Here is a 17,607-nt window from a genome sequence, read left to right on the forward strand (position 1 = left end):
ACGCATGCACAGGGAGAACATGCAAACTCCATGCAGAAAGACCCCAGGCCGGGAATCGAACCCAGAACCTTCTTGCTGCAAGGCAACAGCTCTACTATAATGTCCCACCTTTCTTAAATAAAAACGCTATTAGTTTACTTCTAAGAGAAGCTTTTATTGCTTCCCGACTGATTTCCTGGTTCATTTCTGTAATATGTTTGTGCAAATTTATTGTACCTGCTTTCCCAGGTCATTGTTTTATGCATCTACTTTATGTGGTGCATCACAAAAATATTCCAACGTCAAACAACTTTTTGTGTTTTGGTACTTTACAAAGTTCAATAAGTTTTATTTTAATTCTACTTGGTGTTGATAATAAAACTCACATTCTTCCAGAAGTTAAGTAAAGCAAGTGCACCTGTGCAGTCACAGGTGGTTTACTTCAGTGTGCTAAATACAAATGCATGCCACACTTTTAAGGTTTTATTTACAAAACATTTACAAAAAAAACGTGAAATTTTTGTCTGCCATTTCACAAATTTGCATTTTGTGTTCTGTTACGACAAAAATCCCCGCAAAAATCAAGAGGTTTTTGGTAATGGTGCATCTGTAAAACAAGGTCACGTTAATGGAATAAGACACACGGGGCATTTATTTGATCCTCTGGTTTTTTTTCTGAACACTTCAGTTCAGGTCTTAAGTTCTGTTTCAGTATTATGGCCATCATTAAAAAAAATAATAATCAGGTGCTGGTAAAGCATTCTTGAAGACACGGGTGCATAAAAAAAAAAAAAAAGAAAAGTAGAACTACAACAATCAGTGTTCTTGAAGTGGTTGCAAGGACAAACAAAAGATGAAATGCAATTCATGTTGCAGCAAAAGTAGGTCAGAGCAGAGCTGAACGCGCGTTGCGCTTGTGGATTTGAAAGCTGGAAAAAATTGCCAGTACTAACCACACTCCGCTGACGCAACGTGTTGACAATGCTCTGGGAGCGATGGTGGAGCCCTGCTGCATGAATCCGCCGACAGGGAACCAGAAGCTGTTGCCGAGTGAGTACTGGTTGATCAACAAGTTGCAGCGTCCCTTCAGGCAGGGGTGGGGGTTGTACCATTCGTACGGCGTCAGTCTGCAGGGGAACAGGAGAAGGTGGAGGTTACATAAACATTCAGAATCTGGAGGAACGAATCAGAGTGAATAAACCCAAGAGCCGCACAGATTTTGAGACATAAAGAGAAGCAAACGACAAGGAGCAAAGAGAATGGAGCAACGAAGTGAGCACAAAGTCACCTTGGCTCTCCAGAGAGACAAACAGCTTTCTTTCCTTTCAATCCCCCCAGTGCAGCTCGCTTTAATCACAGGGAAATCGGCTGGGAATTTTGAATACACAAACCAACATGGGAAAAAACGGTTGTGTGCAACACTGAGAGATTAGATTATTTGCAGATATCTTGCTCAAATTTAAACTACTGTGTGATTTGTCTCCAAAACAACTAAATTAGGAAGCTATATGGAAGACCTCTGAGGTTATCTTATAATTCGTGCTGCATATCATCAACCGAGAGCTCCCAAAGGTTTTATGTGCCAGCTGATCTGGGATCACTTACACTTATCCTGCAGCTTGTTATTCAAAAATAAGTTACACTTCTTTTGTTACTAGATTGCTTCTTTTTATATTTATTGGTGAACTTTCTGTTTGGCTACTGCTGCTGGAAACCAATTTCCCAGGACATTTATAAGGTTCAATCTAATCACATCCTAACATTTCAGCAGCAGATCTACCAGTACTCTCCCTGGCCAGCAGGTGGCAGTGTGGTTCTAACGACCCGCCGCTTAGAGCAGAGCGTTTCCTTTCCCAGTGGTGTTGCAGATCAACCACAAAAACTTAAAAGTGAGGGAACAGACACCTGTTTCCTGTTCTGCGTATCCCCCAAACAACTACTCTTCTTCTTCTTTTTGTTTTTAATCTCTGTAGTCAACCCTTTGTTCTCCTCCCGTCCTTTTGTCTCATTCTCCGCTGTAAAGATCAAGCTTACCCTTACCTGGCCACTAGAAAGAGGACGCAGCTGACGGCCAAATAGGCCAGAAGCATGAAGAGCCAGACGCCAGGGGAGAAGGGATCCAGGAAGGAGAAGTAGCCCGGCCGACGTCCCTGAAACACAACACGCACAAAAAAAAGATACTGATTACACGAATGATAAATAATACACTTGAAGCTTCCTCAAATCCAAAGACAACTTTCATTTAATATTTAAATATAAAGTAGGATTCCATCTTGTGCTTACAGAGCATTGCAATATTACCCCAACTCCTCAGATTTAACAACAAACCTCTCTGAATGGCCCAGTCAATGTCCAGATGTAAAATCCAGCTTTTAGCCAGACTCATGACCTTCAGTAAATTGGTTTGAGTTCAACTTGTTTTGCAAAGAAGAATTGACAAAGCTGTGGAAAGTTCAGAGACACACCGTGAAAGACTTGCAGCTGTAAATGCAACAAAAGGTGATTCTCCATTTTAAAAGGACGAACATAAATTCACAGGACTGTTAATAAAAAAAACCCTTAAATTCATTGTTATTGTAATAACACTTGAAACTTGTACTATTCTCTCTTGAGTTATCAAATAAAATCCCAACAGCACAGTGAAGTTTGTGACAGCAACATGAAAAACAATGTTGAAATGTTCAAAACGAGTATAAATACTAAAAAGGTGCAGACGGAGCAAAAAGTGAACTAATTGACATTTTCAAGCGTCTCTCCTGTTCAACCAGAAGAGCGCAGAGCGCCGACTCCCTCGCTTGAGGCCGGTTTAGTTTGCGTAGCTAACATTAGCTGCTCCCTGCTTTGCGTTGGAGGAGGCAGAAAAAGGTGACTCCTACCCTAAATAAAGTGATTTCGATGCGATAAGCACAGATCTTCCTGTCCTAAGCAGATAGCACTGTAATTATGTGTATCTCATTTGCATGTAAACAGATCAATGCTGTATGAAAGCACAAACAGTCTCCCATGAAATGTCAACAGAGTGGCACAGAGCTGTAAAGTGATACAACAACAGAGATAAGAGGCTTTGCTTCCCAGAATCTGCTGCTTTAAAACAAAACACTTTTGCCTTGCGAAAATATGTACACCTCATGTTAGAGCCACAGACATCCATGTATTTTATTAAAGTTTAATGTGAAAGACCAAAACAAAGCAGTCGAGGATTAGCAAATGGAAGAGGAATGCCTCGATTTTCAACATGTACCAATAAAAAAGCTGACATAATGTGGCTCCCATTTGTATTCAGCTCCCTCGTCTCGCAAAACCTCAGGTAAGATCCAGGGGACCCAACTAGCCCTCAAAAGTTGTTTAATTAGTTAACGGAGCCCGAATACGGCTGCTCTATAAAGCCCTCAAATATTTATGAGGTGAAATCAGCTGAGCTACTTCATGAAGGACGGAAACACACCAGGTCAGGGACAGTTTGCTTTAGACCAAAGTTAGGATATAAGACAACACTTTTGGACATTTCGTGGGACATTGTTCAGTCCATCATTCGTTAACAGGAAGATTATGGCACAACTGCAAACACGCATTATTCAGAGAAGCAGCCGAGAGGCCCAGGCTAGCTGCAGGAGCTGCACAGATCCACAGCTCAGTGAGGATAATTTGTAAGCAGGATGAGTATTAGTCATGGATGACTAAGGTTTTATATGTATATTTAAAACAGATCACTCCAGAAAATGAGACACCATGTCTCAGTGAGATTTACCTGTATGAAAAAAGGCGATTATAACATATAAACATGCTCTGAAACCAGAAGAGAGGCAAGAGGAAAATCATTGCTGAGGGGAAGGCATGAGGAGCTGTGTCAAAAAACTGTAGTAAGTCATGTAGAGGGCAGTGCAAGTGCGTGGAAGAGACAAAAATGAAATTTTTTGGCAAGCAAGACACGGCGTGCGCAGGAGCACTGTAAGACAGAGAGATGGTGGCGTCATGCTGGGGGGACGCTGAAAAGAAAAATGAGCAAAACTTTCAGTACTAAGCACCGACACTCAAAATGTGGCTCAGGTATTGACTTGATAGAAATCAAATACATACCGTGTTCTTCAAATCTATATTCATCAGAAATGATGAAATCTGATTTTTTTCCCTACCTCTTCTTAATTACTGACTACTTGAACAAAAGGAAACATAAACTGTTGTTGTCTGTAATTCATGCATTTGGTGCAGTTTGTTTTCCATTGAAACTGCATGACACAGTTTAAGGTCCAACCATGAAAACCAAGTGGAGGTCAGAACGATTAAATGAACAGGCAGCATTTGGTCTTCCTAGAAGGTAACGTGCATTACAGGGAGAGGGTTCAGATAATCAACTGAACCATTATGGCTGCATTAAACATAAATTCATTTCCATGACCTATACTTGACTTCCAGCAGGCCTGGGGTGAACAGCAGCCACGCTCAGAGGGGAAAAAAGGGAAGAAGATTAATAGCTTTGACTCGGGCAATAAGGCTAGCAGAGCCGAAGCAGCTACAGGGCTGCTATATATCTGTTTGGATTGGTTAGCGGGATATAAAGTAGCTAAAATAAGGTCGGCAGCCAGCGGACCAGTGGGAAACCAGGGGCTAATTTCTAATGTTTCATTATCCATCGCCAGCAGCTTTTGTCCTCTAAATGTAACCAATTACAGATGAACCGGCGTCAGAACGAGTCCGCGTGCATATTCATACGAGTTTGTGAACGCTCACACTGTATTTCTCTCCTGCAGATTCACTAAGAGAACATTACCCGTTTACACTCAGCCGCACAATCCACCATCTGCTAACGACCGGGAAATGGAGGTGGCTGTCGGGGCAGGGAGGGCGCTCAGAGAGCGGAGGTGATCGAGAAACTTGACTGCCTGAGCGCTATTAGAAGACAAAGGCATAACACGTCGTGTAGAAATTGCTTATCCTCCATTTCAGAAACACTCTGGAGCCCACGTGAACAAGCCTAAATCCCTTTTATGGAAATATAGTCAATTAAGTGTTCCTAGGAGACCTCACGCAAGCTGGAACAAAATATTGATAGATTTCTGAGGCCCTTCAAAATCAAATCTGAGGCAAAGAGGGGAGTGGAATTATTTCGTCCGGCGTTTGTTATGCTAAAAGACACGAGCAGAGACGGAAGAAACTCATTAATGCGACCGTAATCACTTGTGTTTGAGCCTGGTTACGGAAATCGGGGGGCAAAGAGTGGGATTCACTAACACTTTGAACAAGATTCAAATCAGCGTGCCAGTCACAATGCGCAGCGTTCCATCTGCAAGGGGCAATTGCTTGTGACGATAATGATGATAGTGGTTTGGAAATAGACGAGCAGAGGGCTGAAGCACATGATGGCCTTCCTGAAGGTAAGAGTGCTGCTGCAAGGAGAGAAATGCTGCCAAGTCGCCTTCAGCTGGCACCAGGGGTTGTGCTGACGTGAGTCTTCCTGTTTGCTCGTTCGGTTTGGTGCATGCTGAAGAGGCGCTTTGTGAACTGCTGTCCCCTGCGTGCCCGTATCTTAAGTTCCCACCAAGGTGCTGTTACTACGCTAAAACGGAGCCGAGGAGGTGAGGGACTCCCGTGCTAACAGATGGCAGAGAGAGGGTGCCGGAGAGAGAGAGGACAGGCGGGGAGAGGCGGGAAAGAGACAGAGATTACACGGACAAAAGGGAAAACAGCTGGAGAGCGTGCTGCTCAGGAAATCTCGATTTTTGTGCGCTAAAATGTTTGCTTTAGGACTCAAGCAAAGTTGTGTTTTTCCAAGGGCTGAATGGGATCGTCCAAAGTGAGGCAGAAGCAGACGCACTAATGAGCACTCTGTGGAAACTGCATAAAATGTTCCTCTTTTCAAAAGCATGTCATGAGTTTTTTCCTCAGGAGACATTTTCTCCTTTAAATATCCCATTTTGCGAACATTTAAGTAAACTGAGAACGGAGAAAGAAACTTTGTGCTTTGATAGTTTTGGTTCAATTGTGCTCTTCAAAGACTTTTTTTTTTCTCTCCACTCCAGTTCTGTTAAAATAACTCTGCACTCAGCACCAAACAGCAGAGGCACGAGGATAGTGATTGGCTCAAGAAGGCAGCAGGACATTTTGAAGCAGAGTGGTCAAATTTAGTTCAGACTAAAATCGATAAAAGAAGGAGAGCTGGAGAGACTGATGGGAATTTAGAAAGAGACACATCTCATCTGTTTGATTGCAATTTCAGCTGCAAAACATCAGAAGATTCGCCAATTAATATCAGAGGCACTTGGACGAACTCGGAACAAAAGGAAATCTCAAACAGCAGATTTTTAAGGAATATCTGGTTTTCAAGTTGTAGGAAAGACAAATGGAAGCATAAAATAAAACAGAGTCTAATATAAAGTGAGGTATTTTGTGGAGTTAATTGGAGGTTGAAATTCAGCTAATGTGTCTTTTACTCTGATGTTTGCAGTGAAGAATCGACCGGCTCCAGCTCCACTTTTAAACCCTCTGCATGTGCAGCAGTTCATATCTAAAGTTATTTTGTGAAAACTCAATAAAATTTAATCTAAGACTCCAATTTTGAGTGAAATCAAAGTCAGAAATACTTTATTCATTTCACACTGAAATAAAATATTGTTGCAAAACAAACCATCCATCTTTCTCCAGAGCCGCTGCACGTTATGACTTTTTATTTTTGTACTTTTATGATGTAAAGAACTTTGAACTGGCTTGCTGATGAAATGTGCTACACAAATAAACATGATTGATTGATAGATATTAAAGTGGATCCAAAGAGGACCCTTATTGTGTTGCTCTTATTTTAAGAAGCTGCATAAAACTTAAAACTGAGGTACAGGAAACATCTCCAGTTCCTGAGAACTGCTGCAACCTTTAGTTGCAGAGAGGCTCCTACAAACCTAAACCAAGTGACTCAATTACCTCCTTTGGGCGTCATTAAGTTCGATTGAGACGCCTGTAAAAGTTGCCTTTTGCCAACCACAACTTGTATCGGGCAGAATATCTTAACTCATTATTCTTGGAATATATATATATATTTGCTACCAAATACTGCAATCCAAACAACGGTTGGCAACGTTAGTGATAATGTGATAAAGTTAGGGAGGGAATAATTGAGGGAAAGAAACTTTTGAAGTTGTACAAATATTTGAAAATCACTTTAAACATTTTTTTTTATTTTACTGTAAAAAAGATTCTATAGCATTTTTGCCAAACTGTCCTCCAGTCGTTAGATGGTAAGAGTCTCGCAGAAATGATTTTTTTCAGGTTGCTTAAATCGGCTTCAATCCAACGTGGAGCTTCAACAACTTCATGTATTTCAGCAGCCCAGTTCAGCAGCACTTCACCGCCTGAAAAATTGTGTTGTCTACCTTTTGTCTCACAAGTACAACCTGTGCCAAAGCAAGATCTCACAGGGTGAAGGAGGTTAAAGCAACAAAGGCACCTCCAGATGGTCAGGGATTTTGCTCTTTAAACTCTGTTCTTAGAGATGTATGGAGGGAGAATAATATCTTCATTTTGTAAGGTTCGTGTGTAACAGACTGTCAGCACGTTTGCACGTGTGTGCGCGTATCTTTTAAATCTTGTCAGCAGCTGTCTTTGCTGTCAGTCAGCTTCGGCACGGCAGTTTCGGTACGCTCTCGGACGAGCACCTATGCTCCCCCTGCGCAGAGGCAGCAGGTGGTTGACTGCTGACGGGCAAAACATGGCAACCGCAAGCCGTGAGGTAGGAACGGTTCAAGGGGAGATAAACACTCCAAAGAGGCAGAAGGCTGCGGTATTGACAGGAATAGCTGCTTCGGCGCGTGAATCAGACTCGGAACGAACCGAATGTGATTTTATAAGGGTTCAGTAAAGCAATACGTTGCCCCGTCTTCTTACACATAAACATTTGCTGCCGTGCATAAACTATTTTTATTAAGGCAGTGAATCATTTTACGGGCGTTCATCCCTCCCTTAAGACGATAAGAGGATATGAGGCAAATCAAAGGGTGTGCAAAGATGCAGAAAGAAAAACAAAACCCTTTACGAGTTGCTTTCATGAGGAAATCAAAACAAATAAGCCAAAAACCCATCCCTTCAACGGTAAGCGTACTCTTGTTTTTCCTCTTGACACACAAATTAGCGAGTTGGACGTTTAACTTTTACTGCCCTTGTTCTCTCGCACCTTCCCATCACCCGGATTGCTCCTCTCCGTTTTCCCCCCCGGTGGAGTCGCCTACATGCCAGGAAGGTGACTGAAGATGCTGGTGAGGTTATCCAGTCAAGGTTTTCACCAAGTCATCCGGCCTCTTGGTATTCATACCACACCGTCACCCCCCGAGGCAACAGAGGGGTTCATCTCCTGAATACTGACTCAATGAAAGAAACTTCCTTTTGTCATTTTACTTCACACTCACCTGCTCGCCTCTCTGCTCTGATTTCTTTGTCCTCTCTCTGCTCAGCTCCTGCCTCTCTTTCCTCCCGTTTCTTTCCTCATTCCCTTTTTGATGTTGTCTTCCTTGCCATCCCTCCCCGAGCCTCCCTGCCTTGTGTCTTTCACTCGGGGCTCTTTGATGATGTGCACATTGCTAATTGTGTCCGAGCAGATGCTGTCAGATGCTACGCCTGACAAAACGGCCATGGGGGCAATCCGTGGAGAGGACCTGATTTGGCAGAGGTCAAACGAGGTCACTTTCACAGCAGCGTCCTGCTGCCTCCCGAGCTCACCAGGTCGGTCGGCTTGCTGTCAGGCTGGTTTGTACAAAAGCGCAAATCTATGTGACCTTGTGTGCCTACAGGCTTTGCAAAAAAAAAAAAGAAGCTAAAATTTCATGTGTTTTGCAGAGAATGTGTGTCGTAGATCAACACAGATTGGCGTGTAAAAGAATATTAGTTTTTCAAACATTTTTGCTTGTAGAAATATTTTTTTTTTGGCTCTATAGTGGCCTTTATTTGAAAATGATATGACAGGAAAGTAGGGTAATGAGAGAGAGAGATGGATGACATGTGGAAAAGGTCACCAGACCGGGGATTGAACCTGCGATGGCCGCGTCGAGGACCAACCCCTGCGTCACCACAGCACCCCTGCTTATAGAAATTTGTATTCAGTTTCCTAAAAGGTGACAGGTTTGAGTCCCAGCCTGATAACCTTTGCTGCACATCTTTCTCTCATTACCCACTTTCCTGTCTGGCCACAAAACCTTTATAAGAAAAAAAATAAAAACAGAATTATGAAACAGGTATGAGTTTGAAGAAATTTCTCCGTCGTGCCTGCTGCTAGCATGTGCTTGTTCTAAATGAAAATGAACGCTTTCTTCTTTGACTTCCAATGCTTCACTTCCTGCTAAAGAGCCCCCTGGTGGTTGGAGAAAAATTCACAGAAAAGCCACACCGGGCTGTAAGCTGCATGGTTCAAAGGGTGGGGGAAAAGTAGCGGCTTATAGTCCGTTATTTGTTTTATAGATGCTAACATAATAGATTTTATTAAAGCTTTATTTTTTCATGACAGTTCTAAAAGGCGATGTCTAAGCCTATAAATCCAATGCGAATTTCAGCCCTGCAGTCACTCATACAAGCTCCATGTCATGTGATGCACCACATCAGGCGCCTCCATAGCATGTGGCACTCGCTGACATCGCTCAGGCTGCTGTAAAGCTGCTGGGGAGGACAGCTAGAAAACAGAAAGACGTGGTGCTTTTCCTGCTGCAGACAACAAGCAGAATTTCAGAAATATATTCAATGTTTTTTTTTACATATATAGTGCAGAGTCACAACCCTCCAGAGTAAACAAGGCAAGAGTATCCTCTCTGGTGAATAAAGACCCTAGCAGATTTTGTAACGTGGCATTGCTAAATTCCCATTCAGGTTTAAGCTGAGCCGAATCAAACAGCATATTTTAACAGCACAGTAATCACTAAATGTTGTCCAATATAATATGTTTGGTGCTAATGTTATCCTAACATGCATGTAATATTTACTCTTTTCTAACCTTTTACCATCTCAGCCTGTCATCATCTGCAGTAAAATGTACTTGATCGACATCGTTTCAATACATCTGCTTTATAATTATTTTCCTCTTTACATCCCTTAAAACATTTGGTACGCCGAGATGTGATAGTTGTTTGTGTCACGTCACATCTGTGAGCTAAAATGATCACATATCAGCTTCTTAACTGAGAGTCCAATAACTTAACCACCAACCGAAACAAACTATATCGCAAGGATTATCGGTTCATCCCTCCAAATGATTCATTTTCAGGTTTTCTGACCAATTTATCCTCTCCAGGTGGGTGAAATGCATCACCTTAACGTGACACTGGGTTCACTCTCAGGAGCTCAGTGAAGTTCAGCATTGACATGTGGTAGGATGCCCCACGTTCAATAACTCCAGTCTTAATAATAGAAAGGATTGGAAATGACAGACAGGTGGTCGGGTGAAGGAGAAACACAGAGTGGGGCCAGTGGATTTTGAGGCTCTTTGTGCTCAGAGGCAACTTTTTATAATCTTCTCACTTCATGATCCATTCAACAGAGATGATGACAGTGCATAGAGAAGTTCAAGATAGTGGGTTTAAGTGGCTGTGCAGCTACATTCAAGACCTACATCACAAAACTCAATGCAGTGCATGCAGTGGTGGTGGAAAGCATGCTGCTGCTGCTGGGCTGCAGTGGTGGAGGCATGTTTTCTGGAGTGATGAATCATTCCTCTCTGTCTGGCAGTTTAATGGATGAGTTTGGGTTAGACAGTTCCCTGGAGAACTGCCTGACTGTCTTGTTTTAAGAGTAACATTTGATAGAGAACGTAGATCAGGCTCTGGAGTCCTTAGTTCCAGTAAGAAACTCTTCATCCTTCAGATTGCCGAGATTATTTTGGGGAATTTCAACTCTGTGGATATCGTTTGTGGATGGTCTCATCTTGTTCAGACATGACTTTCCACCAGTGCAAAAAACAAGGTGCATGAAGGAACACTTTTAAGACGAATTAGAGGAAATGTGAGGCAAACCTTTTCATCTAATAGTGTCTGACCTCAAAATGTCTCTTGCGGAAGAATGGACAAAACTACACATTCCTAAACTTTGCTCTGTAGTGCGTGGAAAACCTGGCTAAAGTTTAACTGAGACATTTTTTTGAGCATATAAAGCAATGGTTGGTGTTATTAGTCCAGATTTCTAACGAGCAGGTCGTATTTAATTTTGCGCTTCTTTCTAGGATCTGTTGTTGGCATAGCATAAATGCCGTTTCTTCACCATCAAAAAAAATCTATACTGGAAAAAACACGGGTGTTCAATAACAGAAATAAAGTGGAGAAACGGCGTGTGCAGGTGACAGAAACAGGAGACAGAAAGACAAACACACTGACAAAGAGGAGAAATTGAGATTAAATGGTAATTAATAGGTAGCCAGCACTTTCAATTCATCACATTCACCCATCCTATTGATCACACTGAAATTTTCATTTAAAGTTTGAAATAAGCGGCAAGACCGCCTCTGCAGAAAGCACTGAGCCGCGGATCAATAGCCAGTGGATTAGAACTAAATAAGTGTAGTCGCAGAAATTCAAATATCGGATTTCAGAGCATGGCGAGAGACTGCTGTGAATCAGATCCAGAAATGCCCGGGGGGCAACCAGAACGTGAAGGGAGAGCAGGGAAATGAACGACGCAAACGGAGAGAGGCAAAGGTAGAGGGATGCGGGTCTTCATCGCCTCTCATCCCAATCTGTTCTCTCTACCTTTTCAAACGCTGTTATCTCTCCACTTCTCTTTCGCAGACATTTTTACTCAGAAAATGGGTCAAGTCTGCGCTAATTTCAACTCTTTGACTCCGTGCGCCGGGGGCCCTGCGGCGACAGCGACTCCACCTCGTCTTCTCTCGATGTCGCCCACCTGCCGGCTTTCCGCCTCTAAGGACGAACACACTGCCCCGCCGCCCATTTAAGGCTGCAACCTGCTGCAAAGCACTGATCGATTCTCCCCCCACTGCCGCTTGTTTGCGGCCGACTCTTTCAGGTACTCGAGAAGTGAACAGGCTGCAGGAAGGAGAGGGATGAATGAGGACACGCAGGAGGTGGAGATGCGGAATCGAAGAAACGCGACTAAATGCCCCTTTGGGACGGCACCGCGCCGTTAGCTCGCGCACGTGGCTGAACATCTCGGAGCAGATTCTGGCCGGGGCCTCTGGGCCCTCTGGTGTCACCTTGTGTTTTGGTGGAGGGCCGGTGATTAATGGGCCACGGTTTCTGCAAACGCTGGCTCCATTCCACCTGCTCTGCCGCCGCCGCTTCGTTCCTCTTTGTGCGTGCGCAGGCCAGCGCCCGTGCGAATAAGACGGCTGAACCATAATCAGAGAGCAAGCAGAAAGCAACAGTGAAACTGCTACATTCATTAAGAAGTTCACACTACAAAACACACCATCTGGTGCTGGCAGAGCGGGCGGACAAAAGAGGCAGAAGGAAGGAAACATGAGAACACACAAGGAGGGACGGGAGCTGGTTATTGTCGAGAAGTTGATATCGCGAGGAACGAGCGAGAAAGGAATAGATCCAGCGGATGGAGTAAAATAAGAAGAGGAAAAAAAGCGTCACCTGAGAGGTGAGAAATGCCAGGAGGTCTCCAAGCAGCAGAAATTACTTCAGGATTTAGACTGGCAAAAAGAGACACTTGAGAAAAAGAGAATTGAGTGGGTCTTTTACAGCTATGGCTGACAGCCTGCTATGTGTGTGTGTGTGTGTGTGTGTGCGTGTGCGTGTGTGTGCGCGTGCGTGTGCGTGCGTGTGTGTGTGGAGATGTGTGTGCGTGTGTGTGTGGCGGGATAACTCACCAGGTGGACACGGTACATGATGCTGATTCCCAGGGTCATGAAAGGCTTGGAGAAGTCGATCACCTTCTCGCGCTCCGCTGTGATGGTAAGTCCGGCCACGGCCAGGTCAGCTTTCTGAAAGGAGAGTCAGATTGCGTCATAAAAACAAACACAGACACACGTGTGATCCAGTTCCGAGGAATAACATCCTCTATGTGACTAAACTGTTTGAAAAGACGACGAGGATGACTAAAGAAGAAGACTAATGGTAGCCAAAACCCCTATAATACCCTTTTGTATCCTTTAGACCCTTTGTCCACCAGCACTATCTGTGTTGAGGATAATCCAACATTGGCCTCGTGTGCGTGCGCGTGTGTGCGCGTGTGTGTGTGTGTCAGTCGTTGTGAGCGTGGAGGGCACCAGAGAGCTCAGGGTAACCATTGTGGCTGGCCAAAGGAGCACTGTCAAGACAAATCACTTGACAAAGCAACGGCTGGCAAAACACACTGTACGAAACAAACACACACACATCTACACACACACACACACACACATCTACACGCGCACACATACGTAGAAATGCTCAATGCAGCTGAATACTGGAAAGCTTTCTACTAATAATACAGGCCAGCAAAGTGCAACTGCAAGGGATTTTTCATCTCCCTGTGGAGCAAAGAGCGAAAGCAGTAAAGCATTGCTCTTTGTCTGCAGCAGGAGGACTAAGAGGATTGGGGAGATGGAGGAGAATAGCAGGACGAGAGCAAGCGGAGGGGAGCACTACAGCAGGAACACTTTTTCTTTTTAACAGAATCTGACATACACGGGATTGGATTTAGATTTGATGTAAGAGTGAATTGTGATAATCAAAGAAGCCCTCGGAACAAGTTTAAAATGCCACGTCGAGGAGCGAAGTCGCACCTTTGCTAGAAACGCTCCATTATTCCTGTTTTTCCGCCTCCTGGACTCGGAGCCGCCCACACCGAGCACTGAGGCCCATAGCGTCTCCCGAAGCCCGATCCCCAGCCAGAGGCTTTGACCCTCTGTCATCAGCTGTCCTATTTTCCCCTCTCTGCTTTCAGCACCGAAAGAAGAGACACGTGTAGGGGAGCGGCTTTCCAGGCCAATTTTTAACAAAGAAACGTCTTTGAAAAGCGAACGGCAGCTTTAACATCCGATAAAATATTAATGAAATGCAATAAGATTCCTGTGGCTGTCTCCTAATGCACCTTCTGCTATCACACAATCTAATGCCTGCTGTTAAGCGCCGTGGTCTCTGTGTCTAGCTACAGTCATTCATATTAGAATCCAGTTAAGAAGACCAAAGGATTTGAATCTGACCTTGGACAAATTAAACTTTGTGTAAGAACTAAACGTGTGCAAACAAGTAGAGCTCCTTTCTTTCCAGCTGTTTTGCACACTACATGCAAACAAATAAATTCATTAAAGCTGCAGTAGGCAACTTTCACAAAAATCTGGGGGTTTTTTTGCATATGAAAAACATTGAGCTCCTCTGTCTTTGACGTTTTGTTACTTTTTAAAAAGAAAAGTTGCCTACTGCAGCTTTAAGTCCAGAAGATTTCTGGTGATTTCTGCTGTTTTAGCATCAGGTTACAATCATCTCTCCAGCCACAAATGTAGGACATGAAGTAAAGTGATCATGTCTCCTAAAATAGATCTGAAGTGTTTGATCCAATGAAGTGCTGCTCAAAACATTAAGAGGAATGACGTCAGAACGGTATCAGTAAATCAATGAAAGTCCCTTTAATAGATTTGTTGTGAGATGAAACGCATCGACAAAAATAATGAGAAATAAACCCATTAATATACAAATGTTACCAATATACAGAGCTGGCTTGTATTTACAGCAGCTTAAAAAGAAAAGTTTTACGTCCATATAATTTTCCTCGTAGGTTCTGGCTGCGCTCTTGCTCACCACCTCCTCCTCCTCGTTTCTGGGGAGGAGGAGGAGGAGGAGGAACAGATGGACCTTTTTCAAATAGTCACTTTAGCTCTGTTTACTAAACCCTGCATGTGAAGAATCTGTTAAAAACACTCAGAAATCGTAAGGTTTGTACTTTTAAAATCAATTGCAAAAATATTCAGTGGATTTCACTTACATGAATTCATGTTCTTTGACATCCCTGACCTCCTGCATACCAACTTCCAGCCAACTTTTTTTTTTTCCCCGCATAAACATGCAGTTAGTTTAAAAGAAGTAAAACTCATACATCTGATCTCATATGAATGTGATGAAGCCGCGTCCGCACCAACATTTTGCTATTTGCTCTGTAAAGCTTGGAGCAGGTTTGTATTTTTCTGTGATATCAGAATTAGAAGAGGCGCTAACTCGGGTTACATACCAACCAAAAGCTTTGCAAAGAGCTTTGTAGTTCTTTCCAATTCTTAAACTAAATGGGAAGGTGTAACATTGTGTTCTACTCTCATGCATCAAAGTTTTAAATAACCAACTTTTAAATAACTTGTTACTTATGTATATAATGGAAATCCCTTCCTAACATATTTAAGTTTTGCCAGAACATAAGGCTCTCAAAGACCAGAGTTGTCATGCAGGTTGTGAAAAGAAAATACCATCTACTGAAAGATGGAGGTCATTTTAATGCAGTAGGAGAAAAAAACCCTGAAAAAAGTGGCAGGCTTTGCTCTGATAGCTTTACAAAAACTTGACACGGAAGTCTGAAAAGATGGATTTGATTATCTAGTGATTTCTTCAATATACATTTTTCACCAGTCAAATAAATTATCTGAACAATATTGTTGTTTTTAACAAATTTATATTAATGGATGAAATTACAATCGAGCTCACAGTTTGGACAGAATCGAGAAGACCCTTTTTGTCTATTTTGTAAAATAAACAGTTGCACGATGTAATTACTCTCTGATAAATTCAGACGACGTTATTACAGTTTTGAAGAGTGCAGGTGGAAACTCTTTGTGGGAAAATATTCCTTCCACTCTGTTTAATCACTTCTGCAATTGTGGGCCAAGAGGGGACAACTGTGACCTGAATAAAAAACGGGATTGCTTGGATCTTGATGTGTGTTTCTACATCTATTTAGAATAATCTGCTTTGTGATATAACTTTAATAGCAAATACACAGTGACTTGAGCAGCCCTGTGGATTCCCTCCTTTGTTTTTTAACTGCAGGTTTTTCCCAACAAAGCAGAATACGCTGCACTGGGACTCCACAGGCCTTCTTCTGGGCTAGCACAGAGGCTATCTAACACCAGTCAAAGTAGTCATCCTCGCTGGGTGAAATATTATTCAGTCAGAACGTTACAGCCAGGGACACGGGAATCTGTTGTCCAGAATATCCTCAGGCTTCCCGTCCTTGCTGCTGAGCGTGTATTTCATACTGTATCTTCTCAACTTATCTTTTAAACTCGCAGGCGAAGCTGATCCCACATCTTTTTGCTTTATACGTCTTCCTCTCACATAGCCTCCAACCATACCAGATGAAGCCTTTCTTCTCCCTGCGTTCCGCCCCTCCCCATTCCTCCCAGATGACCCTGTGTCCCATGACAAATTCCTCTCAAGCATGCCCTTTTTATTTTTGCGTTGGCTCTCAGGCTGCCTTCGAAAGACACGCGTCAACTTAAGCAAACCGGCGAAGGTCGGCTTCCCTGGAGCAGCTTTCAGTGGGTTCGGGTTCTGACTGTAACACAGGCAGGCACATCTTGCTTTACGTTCTTAATGGCTTTGCCCTCCATTAGCCCATGGAATTAAGACAGATCACCTCTTTCAGTAGACTCAGTCATTCACTACATCATTTCTTCCTCCTCCGCCTCACCCCTGCCTTCCTTTTCACATATATATTTTTTTTACTCACAACTCCTCCTCCCCATCTCGTCCCCTCCCTTTATGTAACCTTATCTGGCTGTTGGCAGAAACAACGTAGCCGTGAAGACGCACAGGACCTCACTGCGAGGTTTTACAGCAACGGCGCAGACCGATTCACTGAGGGAGGAAGGAGGGATGAGGCGGCGTTTGTCGAGGTCAGTTCTGACGGCTTACGGAAAGGAGCCGACACAAAACAAGCCACCGACGAGCCGCGACTGTTTTTGAAAAATGCAATGCTTAAGCTGAAAAGGCCAACTGCTTAGTGAAAAAAACCCCATCATACTATGTGAAGTAAAGGAAATTTAGTCACTGTGAACCAAATGAAAGCAGAGCAGTCCAATTGAATTTGTCCGTCTGTGTGCGCGTCAGTATCAGTGGGAATTATTCAAGTTGTTGATGTGCATTTATCACCGAATACACTTGATAATTTATTATGCGTCTCAGATGCAGGCCACATGAAAGTCTCTATGTGTTTGCATTTTAACCGTGGCGGCCATGTTTTTTGGCACCTCTCAAAAAGAAGCGCAAACAAAATTAAATAAATCATTCAAATTAACACTTGAAACTTCATAATAAAATAAATGAAACTGAATTTATTGTGGTAGTTGCATATTAATTTAGTGAGGGGGGGGGAAACTTAGTTAAGAAATCAGAAACAAATCTTAAAAAATAAATAAATAAATAAGCAAAGGCAACTTTAGTATTTTTTTTAAACTTACAGAAGTACAAATATCCTGTTTTTGTCCCACAATGGGGAAATATGTGTGCAGCAGCAGCAAAAGAAAGTCAATTTCTACAAAGATGTGAATATGCAGTATATAAAAACAGAATAAAGAACCACATACTGTACAACAGGGACAAAATTTTACTAGTACTAGAAATTTCCTAAGGAATATTTAACTGAGTAGGTTAAAAAATGTGCCAGTGTGGGCATTGAAAGATAACAGAGCATATACAATGAGTGACAATAAAACTGTGCAGATAGCAGCAGAAGCGT

At 42.9% G+C, this 17,607-nt stretch overlaps 1 protein-coding gene across 6 annotated transcripts in view; it reads right to left on the reverse strand.

The window, feature by feature from the left end:
- The window catches only part of grik4 (glutamate receptor, ionotropic, kainate 4), a 347,487-nt gene that overhangs the window by 9,684 nt on the left and 320,196 nt on the right, over positions 1–17,607 (reverse strand). For all 6 annotated transcript variants that reach the window (XM_017308264.1, XM_008425649.2, XM_008425647.2 and 3 more), the window contains 3 exons: positions 12,773–12,886; positions 2,020–2,129; positions 933–1,106 (listed from right to left, as the gene is read on the reverse strand). In XM_017308264.1, the coding sequence (XP_017163753.1) occupies positions 933–1,106; positions 2,020–2,129; positions 12,773–12,886 (398 nt within the window). The remainder of the gene's footprint in view (positions 1–932; positions 1,107–2,019; positions 2,130–12,772; positions 12,887–17,607) is intronic.

The sequence above is a fragment of the Poecilia reticulata genome, linkage group LG13, assembly GCF_000633615.1.
Source record: "Poecilia reticulata strain Guanapo linkage group LG13, Guppy_female_1.0+MT, whole genome shotgun sequence".
In the NCBI taxonomy this organism is placed as follows: Eukaryota; Metazoa; Chordata; class Actinopteri; order Cyprinodontiformes; family Poeciliidae; genus Poecilia; species Poecilia reticulata.